Here is an 11488-nt window from a genome sequence, read left to right as displayed (position 1 = left end):
TCTACAGTGTCATGTTCTCTGATAATTGCAAATACTTGTATCAAGTGACCTCTTATTCTTCTCCATGTAAGATAGAATAATTTTAACCCTTGAAAACGGGTTTCCTCTGGTTCGCCTCTTGGTACCGTCGCTCGACGCTGAATGCCATTGTCGACCTCTATATACTGGAATGATTGTACCGGATCGTAAGTGGAGTCATATTTTTTCGAATCGAGACCACAGGGCAACTATATCTGGAGAGAGAGAAAACAATGAATGTGCTGGCGAAATAGACGGCCATATTGGAACGCCTTTTTTTGTGATGGAAGCGCATGTAATCTCTTTTTCAAATATTGTGAAATGGCGACTTTTTTTAACGAATGCCCCTGTTTTATTTTTATGTGGAAAGATAATAAATTTAGATTACATATTGCAAGCCCAAAGGAGGCCGCAGCTATGATACCAACCCGAGTCAAACCTCGGTTACCAACTCCCAACTCACAAATTCTTCCTCTGCCGCACTTCTTTACGTTTTAAGAAAAAGAACTTTGAGGAAAGAAAAACAATAGTTTTCTTAACTCTTCATTCACTATCATTTTTTTCAGTTATGGTTAACCAATCAATTCTTGGTTCCAGTCCAGAAAACAGCCTAGTCCTCAACCTAATCCCCAGACTACAGCCCAAGACCTCAGCCTTGGTTTCAACCAAATTCCTTCACATCTGAGCCCAGGACCTGGGCTGCTTTCATACGAAAGGCTCAGATGTACTTTAGAAGAATATGGAGGACAAAGAAATTGGAAAGGGTGAAAGTTTTAAGGAAGGACAATTCGATGATCAGGTTTATGTTAGACCCTGGTGAAAGGAAGTGAAATTGAGTGCAATAGAGCTAATACTAAAAGACCATGAATACAGTAGGGAAGGCGTATTCCTATTGATGAATGAATTGTGTTACGGGACCATGAGTTCAAAGTGCACGTACGTCATGCTAATGTTTGTAAGTGGTAGTGACAGCATGCTCCGCTTCATAACGAAAGTGCGAATGATGGAAAAAGAGTCAAAGAAGAATCGTGAATAGTGATTTGAATGTAAGAGGTAGGATATGACCTCTGGGATGACATTATTGGTATAAATGGTGTCCATGGAATGACACTGACTATACTTTGAGAGATTTATTAGCCGAAAAGGAGTTATGCATTATTTATTTCATATTAAAAGTACAAAGACAAAGTGTATACTCTGCATAGTAACTGATAAACGTGCTGAATAGTGTCTGTATTATGAGGAGGGAGGAAGGAAATTAACAGGGGAAAACGCCAAGCCATTACGGCTATATAGCACTTGGAAGGGATCTGGATAAGGATTTGAGATAGGACGGGGAGGGAAGGAATGGTGCCCAACCACTTGGACGGTTAGGGATTGAACGCCAACCTGCATGAAGCGAGACCGTCGCTCTACCGTCCAGCCCAAGTGGTTGGGAATTTATGAGGATAGGCAGGGTGATATAGCCTAGTGACACGAAGCCCCGTGAGGACTATCTGGAGGTGCGTCTCGTTACGTGATAATGGTGTGTAAGATAAACATGAATGGTAACTACATGATGGCAGCTACCAGGGATCTAAGAGGTGAAAGAATTGATTAGTTAAACAAAACTGAAAAAAATGCTAGAGAATGAGGAGTTAAGAAAACTGTTGTTTTTCTTTCCTCAAAGTTCTTTTTTTTACGTAAAGAATTGTAGCAGAGGAGAGCAAAAGAAAGAATTTGTGAGTTGGTAGTCGAGGTTTGACTCGGGATGGTACCTATCAGTGTACAGGAACTTCTATAGGGACAGGGGGTGTAGCCATTCTTGCAACCCGTCCTCCTAATAACACGTCGTATTCTGTCGTATACTTTATCTAAGGCCAAAAACTGTCGTGCAATAAAATGGTAGCGGTTCGCGAAGTTGATATAATATCCCGTTTTCTGTTCGTGTGTCCTCAGGTTGGTTAGGTTAGGGCACTTATTACGACAGTTGGGAACGCTCACGAGCATGGGCTGCTTCATGCCCCACTTGCTTGTCGCACTTGTGGCGTTATAATTGAACTTTTATGACTTTCAAATTCTGAATTTAAATTTGTTGATGGAGGCGACTTCCAGGACTTTTTCAGCGCGTTCCACTGGTTGACCACCCGTCCAGGGTACGAATATTTCCTTACATATCTTCGTCTCATTTACGTCTCCAGCTTCCACTAGGCTGCAGTCTCCCCGTCTTGGCGCCTGCGTTTGATAATTACTTAGTGTGACCTCTTGTCCTACAGTTTAGCACTTTAAAGAGGCTATTCATGCCTACCCTGTCAGTTATCCTCGGCATCTTATATGTTGCGATAATGTCCTCTCTCTTTTGCTCATCTGTACACAGGACCTTTAAACTCGGCCGGTTGGTGAGTGTTGGATTTGACTCCACATTCCCGTAGTGTGGAGCGAGATCTAGGCTAGTTTAGACTAGTATCCCCCTAATGTTAAATAACATTTTTCCTTTATACCCGACACTCACTCGGGTGTGAGTGTCATATGACACCGAGGGCGAGAGAAAGTTGTGAGGAGGTGGGTAACTGGCGCAGGGCGTGCCATGACGACAACCTTCTTCTTGTCATATGATATCATATCCTATAGGAGTCATATGTCATATGATATCGGAGATGTAGAAGTTGGTGTACGCTTGTCTTATGTTTCTATGTGAGGCTGTAGGCTGTTGTGTTCCACCAGTTGCACCGGCTGATCATTACCTGAGAAGGAGGAATTATTGTGCATATCTAATGGGAATTACAAAATAATAGACTTGGACATTGTAAGCGTTGCGAGTAATACATTCCTAGTATTACCTTAGTGTTTGTGTTACAAAGCAGTAGATCATTTATTACAAATAAATTTGTATGCATTGTACATTTCATTTTTGGATATTTAGAGTTCTAGTGTTAAAGACATATTTACAATCTTTTTATATTTCATTGTGCATGTAACTATTCGCATACTTTGCGTCATTTTATAATGGAATGTGAAAATATAACGGAATTAAAAAAATAACTCCATCAATGGAGTTCAAGAAATGTGTAAGTGCTTCATTCATAATGATGTACTGCCAGGAATCTTAGCGAAGTATCCGAAATTTGCTCACTGTAGGTAATGCATGCACATGACTGTAAAGCTGCCGCCCAGTTGGGTGGGTGTGGAGCACATGACTGTAAAGCTGCCGCCCAGTTGGGTGGGTGTGGAGCACATGACTGTAAAGCTGCCGCCCTGTTGGGTGGGTGTGCAGCAAGACTAGTAACTGTGTGACTCACCATAGATGTAAAGTGCCTTGTATAGTGATATATATATATATATATATATATATATATATATATATATATATATATATATATATATATATATATATATATATATATATAATATATATATATATATATATATATATATATATATATATATATATATATATATATACATACATACATATAGTAGGCATTCTGCAGTCACGGGACACTATGGAGTTGCACTCGGGTTGTCGAGGCTAAAGTGTCCTTTCCAGGGCGCAAAACCAGGGTACGTCAATATGGAAGGAAAAGCTGTTACTCATGCAGCAGGTCCCCACCTCTCCACGATGCTGACATTGCCCAAAGGAAAAGCAAACGCCAACACGCTTGGTATGTTAGCACTGAACACGTATATATATTGTCCATGTATATATAACATTAGCTATTGTGTAACGAGCTTCAAAAGATTGTCACTTGCTGAGATAAATGAACTAAGGGGTTCAGATCCTGAACCCATTATGTGCCTCTGTAACCCTTTCCACCACCGCTCACGGGATGCGTATGGGGTGCATAATAAAGAAAGAAATTGAATTGTGCATGTAAACACTTTGGTGACTCACTGAGGCCCCAGTGGTGGAGGCCCCAGTGGTGGAGGCCCCAGTGGTGGAGGCCCCAGTGGTGGAGGCCCCAGTGATGGAGGCCCCAGTGGTGGAGGCCCCAGTGGTGGAGGCCCCAGTGGTGGAGGCCCCAGTGGTGGAGGCCCCAGTGGTGGAGGCCTCAGTGATGGAGGCCCCAGTGGTGGAGGCCCCAGTGGTGGAGGCCCCAGTGGTGGAGGCCCCAGTGGTGGAGGCCCCAGTGGTGGAGGCCCCAGTGGTGGAGGCCCCAGTGGTGGAGGCCACAGTGGTGGAGGCCCCAGTGATGGAGGCCCCAGTGGTGGAGGCCACAGTGGTGGAGGCCCCAGTGGTGGAGGCCACAGTGGTGGAGGCCCCAGTGATGGAGGCCCCAGTGGTGGAGGCCACAGTGGTGGAGGCCCCAGTGGTGGAGGCCCCAGTGGTGGAGGCCACAGTGGTGGAGGCCCCAGTGATGGAGGCCCCAGTGGTGGAGGCCCCAGTGGTGGAGGCCACAGTGGTGGAGGCCCCAGTGATGGAGGCCCCACTGATGGAGGCCCCAGTGGTGGAGGCGCCAGTGGTGGAGGCCCCAGTGGTGGAGGCCCCAGTGATGAAAGCAAAGGTCAAGCCAACAGGAAGAGTGAAGCATCCGGGGAGGGAGGGAGGGAGGGAGGGAGGGAGGGAGGAGGTGGGTAATGAGGCGAGTGTGTGTATCCTCCCCGGGATATTACAGGCACGTGACGGCTAGTTCGTATTACGACACTGCCCGCCGTACTGAGTGACCTGAGCCGTGAGTGACAAGTATTACGACACTGCCCGCCGTACTGAGTGACCTGAGCCGTGAGTGACAAGTATTACGACACTGCCCGCCGTACTGAGTGACCTGAGCCGTGAGTGACAAGTATTACGACACTGCCCGCCGTACTGAGTGACCTGAGCCGTGAGTGACAAGTATTACGACACTGCCTGCCGTACTGAGTGACCTGAGCCGTGAGTGACAAGTATTACGACACTGCCCGCCGTACTGAGTGACCTGAGCCGTGAGTGACAAGTATTACGACACTGCCTGCCGTACTGAGTGACCTGAGCCGTGAGTGACAAGTATTACGACACTGCCCGCCGTACTGAGTGACCTGAGCCGTGAGTGACAAGTATTACGACACTGCCTGCCGTACTGAGTGACCTGAGCCGTGAGTGACAAGTATTTCGACACTGCCCGCCGTACTGAGTGACCTGAGCCGTGAGGGACAAGTATTACGACACTGCCCGCCGTACTGAGTGACCTGCGCCGTGAGTGACAAGTATTACGACACTGCCCGCCGTACTGAGTGACCTGAACCGTGAGTGACAAGTATTACGACACTGCCCGCCGTACTGAGTGACCTGAACCGTGAGTGACAAGTATTACGACACTGCCCGCCGTACTGAGTGACCTGAACCGTGAGTGACAAGTATTACGACACTGCCCGCCGTACTGAGTGACCTGAGCCGTGAGTGACAAGTATTACGACACTGCCCGCCGTACTGAGTGACCCGAACCGCGAGTGACAAGTATTACGACACTGCCCGCCGTACTGAGTGACCTGCGCACTCAGTGATAAGGGACTCCTGATGTGTTACAGCGGGGTCAACCCACACCATTTTGTCGCTGGTTACTCTGAATACCTAGATTATACCTGTAGGTTCATGTCAGAGGCACGAAGTCTGTACATCTCCGGAATGCAAACCACAACACTGGCTGAACTCCCTAGTACCTGTATTATTAATGTTAGGTGAACAGAGACATCAGGTGAAAAGAAATGTACTCAACCGTTTCTCTTGAGCACAATCTCTGAGGGAATACAGAGAACATATACGGCACGCATAGGCGCGATAAAGCACCTAAATTATTGGGATTGTCTCAAAGCCCTCCAAATGTACTCACTAGAAAGAAGACGAGAGAGATATCAAATAATATACACCTGGAAGATACTGGAGGGCCAGGTCCCAAATCTACACAGTAAAATAACAACATACTGGAGTGAACGATATGGAAGAAAATGCAGAATAGAACCAGTGAAGAGCAGGGTGCCATAGGCACAATCAGAGAACACTGTATAAACATCAGAGGTCCACGGTTGTTCAACGTCCTCCCAGCGACTATAAGAAATATTGCAGGAACAACCGTAGACATCTTCAAGAGGAAACTAGATTGTTTCCTCCAAGGAGTGCCGGACCAACCGGGCTGTGGTGGGTATGTGGGCCTGCGGGCCGCTCCAAGCAACACCCTAGTGGACCAAACTCTCACAAGTCAAGCCTGGCCTCGGGCCGGGCTTGGGGAGTAGAACAACTCCCAGAACCCCATCAACCAGATATCTTCCGCCCGGGTATTACGCCCCCCCACCCCCGGACTCGGGAGTGGAGTGACCCGAGGACGTAGACTACTGTGCTACTCCGAGGGGTAACAGTGCTCACACTGGTTCATGGAGATGTCTGGTCTCCACTCAAGTTTATCTTATAGCCTTCGTGATAGCATTAATTACACCCTGGACCAAGAACAATGAGTTGTACCCACCTGTCCCACCCTCCCCTTGCCCCCGGGTGTGTGTGTGTCCTGAGTACAGGACACACTCGCGTCTGTGGCTCCCCGCGAGATCAGGTTGGGGGAGATTGTCACCCGAGACCCCCTACCCGATCATGCACGTATACACATCAGGTGAGAGCCTGTGGGGTGCGTGCGTGTGGATGTGCGTGTGGGGGTGCGTGGGTGTGTGTGGGTCTGGGAGTGTGCGTGTACTCACCTAATTGTACTCACCTAATTGTGCTTTTGGGGGTTGAGCTCTGGCTCTTTGGTCCTTCCTCTCAACTGTCAATCAACTGATGTACAGATTCCTGAGCCTACTGGGCTCTATCATATCTACATTTGAAACTGTGTATGGAGTCAGCCTCCACCACATCAATGCTTAATGCATTCCATTTGTCAACCACTCTGACACTCCGGCACACGTGTGGATGTGCGAGTGTGCGTGTGGGTGTGAGAGTGTGCGTGTGGGTGTGCGAGTGTGCGTGTTGGTGTGCGTGTGGGTGTGTATCTGAGGTGTCCGCAAGAAGAACAACACACCCTCAAGGCGTTCCTAGAGTGACTGCCAGTACACATCACCGCGATGACTGCGTTTAAGCTAACTCGGAGTCGACCTTCATGGGGGAGTTTATCAAGTAATTTGCTTCACTGAAGTTCTATCTCTACCATGTTACATTTCCTATGCATGTCGAATACTGTTTGACTTGGCACACAAAGGGGACGATGAAGGGAGACTTAGAGAAGCGTGCAATTGCAACGCTCGGAATGTCGTGCAGTGAACGGAGGAGCAACAGTAGTAGACATGTTGCAATCTTGGGAGACTACGGAGTTGCGCGATAATAGCAACTTAAATACCCCAGAGAGAGACAACCCTACACCCCCCCCGAGGGACTCCATCTGGTGCTTGTCAACCCGGAGTGAACCTCACTTCAATGCAATAAATTTAATCAGGGCGATCAGAGGGAAGGAATGTAGCCCAGGCCCGCGACCCGATAACGATCCCGCACCGTCTCCTAAACTGCCCCCCGCGTTATCTAGTGTTTTATATATCCAACTATCTTGACGAAGACGCGGTCGTAACTTGTGGAGGCTGGAGGACTCCTGCAGCCTGACCATCTCCTGTCACCTGCACCACTACGCCAGCTTCCACACTCGTATATTTGGCCGTCAATAAGGAGAATGAAATTATATATATAAAAAAAGCGGTCAGTCTTCCGGCCAGGAGGAGGCAAGAAGAAGCACATTCCGCACCTTGGACTGCTGGGGGCCATTCTTGGGTTGGGGGGAGGGGGTGGTGACTAGGGAAGGGGGAGGGGTGGTGACTAGGGAAGGGGAGGGGTGGTGACTAGGAAAGGGGAGGGGTGGTGACTAGGAAAGGGGAGGGGTGGTGACTAGGAAAGGGGAGGGGTGGTGACTAGGAAAGGGGAGGGGTAGTGACTAGGAAAGGGGAGGGGTGGTGACTAGGAAAGGGGGAGGGGTGGTGACTAGGAAAGGGGAGGGGTGGTGACTAGGAAAGGGGAGGGGTGGTGACTAGGAAAGGGGAGGGGTGGGAGTAGGGGGTGTTCCAGCCGAATGTGGTTGCGGAAGTGGGGGGGGGGGGGCGGCGGTGGTACCAGTTACGGTGAGAGTATTAATGGTACTTACCAATCAGTACTTATCTATCAGTGACTACTGGGAAGTGAAGTCTAGCTCTTTATGACCTCTTTGTAACTCCTGCGTTAAAACGTCACTATTCTAACGTCCAAAATCTTAGTCGAACCTGTTCTTAAAGTTGTGGATGGAGGTGGCTTCCACAGCTTCTTCTCTTAGTGTATTCCACGTGTTGGCCTCCCGTACAGGGTACGAGTATTTCCTTACATTTCTTTGACTCGTTTGCGTTTTCAGCTTCCACTTGTGTCCTCTTGTCCTACTTTCTCTCAACTTAGTGAGACTGTCTTTGTCCACCTTGTCTATTCCCCTCAGTATCATACTGAAACATGCTTTCAAAAGTATATACACTATAATAAAGAAGATGGTCGAGGGGGGGGGGGGTGCGAGGAAGTCACTGCATAAGATAACTGAAAACTAAAATGCCATGACCCAAGAGTTGAAACTCGACCGTGAAAGCACAGCCAGACCATCAAGGTGAGCACACATGCACCTGAACACCGCTCACACTGATGTAACATTCATAGGAATGCACTTACGCTCTCTTGAGAGCCCACAGCATGGAAACCTTACCTGTAACTGCCTCACATAAGCCACACAGATGATATACGGAAGGTTGATAGAAAGCTAAATATTCAGATAAACATAAAGTTAGATATATAGACAGATTAATACCCTTACAATGTAGATAGACAGATTTGTAGTTATATCAGTCCATCCTGCTTTATATATACATATATTGACAACATAAGAGATAAATGGAAAGTGATTGGTATGAGATCTTTGGCTAGAATAATAGAACAGATTAATACTGTATATATTTACCAAGAGTTAGGAATATCTTGATATTCTAAATAGATACATTAATCTCAAATTATAATAATAGGCTTCAATAATATGTTAACCTAACACAATATTGACATTCCAAGTTTATAATGGCACTTAACAACGTTATAATGTTACAAGATTATAGTGCTAAGATTTGCATAATCTCCATATGTAAATAGATATATGGAAATTTGTTGCATTTAGACATTCTGTTTACAGTGACATAAAGTGCCATTTAAGTCAGTTTCAGCAGCCAAAGTGCAAATGTATTCGAAGGTAAAGAGGCAGTTAGTTCCCAATATGACGTCCCGCCAAACACACACCGAAACTACGACGTTGGTACAACGTTCGAACAAGTTTTAACACCTTCTAACCAGTTATAACAACCAATATAGCAAGTTGTAACAACGTTCTAATACGTCATAAACACCTTAAGCCAAGATGTAACAACTTTATTACAAGTTGTAACAAGCGGAAAATAGAGACAGTTTCGGTTTGTGTTTCCAGGGGTCACTCAGTGGTGGACTTAACAATTAAAACTGTTTGCAAATGAAGAGTGGGAGCATCAGGTTTTAAACCTTAAGTAGTGATGAGTATTTGAATATATATATTAGATTAAGAGACTAGTAAAGAAGAAGAAGTAGTGAAATTGATCATATAATAATGTGAGGGGGGGGGGAGGAGTTAAGAGGTCTCGTCTGCTCATGAATTTATATAATTATTATAACTTTATTGAGGGCTATCATATTTTTTCTCGCAGTATAAGTATGGGTTGTAGCAGTAGTTGCAAAAGTAGCGGGTAGAAACAGGAACTCTGTAACATGTTATAATTCCCCAACACCTGATTATGGCGTTATTTACATTATGGAAACTCTTAAGCCGTCAGAGTGAAAAGTTTGCAAGATGTAAGACTGCCAAACAGTTGATCGTCGCTAATTGATCATACTAGGCTTTACAAGCTTCCGCGCAAAATTTGTCTATGATGGTGAATTTAACAGTCTACTTTAATGCGGTTTTGTGACCTAAGCGTCGAAGCGAGGCAGGTCTATTGGAGGTTCAAGTTCAAGTTCAAGTATGTTTATTGAGATAAGAAAGAAATACATCTCAAAGGGATAAAGTAGCTTGGGCCATTCTACCCCCCTTATTGGAGGTGACGACAAAGAAAGTCCTGAACTGATAATAATATTTCCAGTAATTTAAACATGAAACCTGGTCATTATTATTTTCAGTTCAATTTAATATTATTTATCGTCAATATCCACTAATATCAAAGGCTACTGTAGGAGCTAGTACCATGATAATAATAATATGGCGGGAGCCACATTCAAAATACCCGCCGGCGGGTACTGGGTTCTTTTCGTGCTGGGCAGTGATTGGTGGAGGCCGACCCAGGAGCACCGCGCCGCCCGGGGGACGACCCAGGAGCACTGCGCCGCCCGGGGGACGACCCAGGAGCACCGCGCCGCCCGGGGGACGACCCAGGAGCACTGCGCCGCCCGGGGGACGACCCAGGAGCACCGCGCCGCCCGGGGGACGACCCAGGAGCACCGCGCCGCCCGGGGGACGACCCAGGAGCACTGCGCCGCCCGGGGGACGACCCAGGAGCACTGCGCCGCCCGGGGGACGACCCAGGAGCACTGCGCCGCCCGGGGGACGACCCAGGAGCACCGCGCCGCCCGGGGGACGACCCAGGAGCACTGCGCCGCCCGGGGGACGACCCAGGAGCACCGCGCCGCCCGGGGGACGACCCAGGAGCACTGCGCCGCCCGGGGGACGACCCAGGAGCACTGCGCCGCCCGGGGGACGACCCAGGAGCACTGCGCCGCCCGGGGGACGACCCAGGAGCACCGCGCCGCCCGGGGGACGACCCAGGAGCACTGCGCCGCCCGGGGGACGACCCAGGAGCACTGCGCCGCCCGGGGACGACCCAGGAGCACCGCGCCGCCCGGGGGACGACCCAGGAGCACTGCGCCGCCCGGGGGACGACCCAGGAGCACCGCGCCGCCCGGGGGACGACCCAGGAGCACTGCGCCGCCCGGGGGACGACCCAGGAGCACCGCGCCGCCCGGGGGACGACCCAGGAGCACTGCGCCGCCCGGGGGACGACCCAGGAGCACCGCGCTGCCCGGGGGACGACCCAGGAGCACTGCGCCGCCCGGGGGACGACGCCATACAAGACAACGGCGCCTCGCTGCGCAGGCACCTGTGACCCTCACCCTCTTGACTTTGGGCTACTATCTACCACTTGGCCATACATTGGGACCCCACCAGTCTTCAGTTCCATCCCTCATCTACCGCCGAAGACTTAGGATACCTTTAACCTCTTCATCTGAAGACTGCAGACTCAAAGTAAGCCTCCGTTAATTCTGTACACCTTATGCTCACTTGGAGGAGCCGCCTTAACTGATGCTGTAGTATAATATAACATTACGGTCAAGCAGTCAACGTGGCAACGAGAAATACTGACGTAGCAATTAACGTTAACATTTAAACCACGCTCTATGCGGCTGGTGTATCAGATGACTGGCGCCCTGGAGAATCTGTAGTACAGGTCATTCGCTGGTTCGTACCCCCCT

The 11488-nt window shown here is 48.6% G+C and overlaps 3 protein-coding genes across 3 annotated transcripts in view; all 3 read left to right on the top strand.

Moving 5' to 3' along the window:
* Window positions 1-3568: 3568 nt before the first annotated feature.
* Window positions 3569-4573, top strand: LOC123762786 (uncharacterized). Its single transcript, XM_045749544.1, has 2 exons — window positions 3569-3659; window positions 3894-4573. Exons 1-2 carry the CDS (start codon window positions 3569-3571, stop codon window positions 4571-4573), a joined length of 771 nt encoding a protein of 256 aa, XP_045605500.1.
* A 50-nt stretch (window positions 4574-4623) lies between these two features.
* Window positions 4624-11488, top strand: part of LOC123762690 (coiled-coil domain-containing protein 18) — a 52163-nt gene continuing 45298 nt past the window's right edge. Inside the window, exon 1 of the mRNA XM_069332377.1 lies at window positions 4624-4667. The gene's annotated coding sequence lies outside the window, so the exon portion shown is untranslated. The remainder of the gene's footprint in view (window positions 4668-11488) is intronic.
* Window positions 10207-11121, top strand: LOC123762784 (basic salivary proline-rich protein 1-like). Its single transcript, XM_045749543.1, has one exon. It carries the CDS (start codon window positions 10207-10209, stop codon window positions 11119-11121), a length of 915 nt encoding a protein of 304 aa, XP_045605499.1.

The sequence above is a fragment of the Procambarus clarkii genome, chromosome 27, assembly GCF_040958095.1.
Source record: "Procambarus clarkii isolate CNS0578487 chromosome 27, FALCON_Pclarkii_2.0, whole genome shotgun sequence".
Taxonomy (NCBI): domain Eukaryota; kingdom Metazoa; phylum Arthropoda; class Malacostraca; order Decapoda; family Cambaridae; genus Procambarus; species Procambarus clarkii.
Note: the sequence above shows the minus strand (reverse complement) of the source record. Positions and strands in the feature narration are given on the sequence as shown.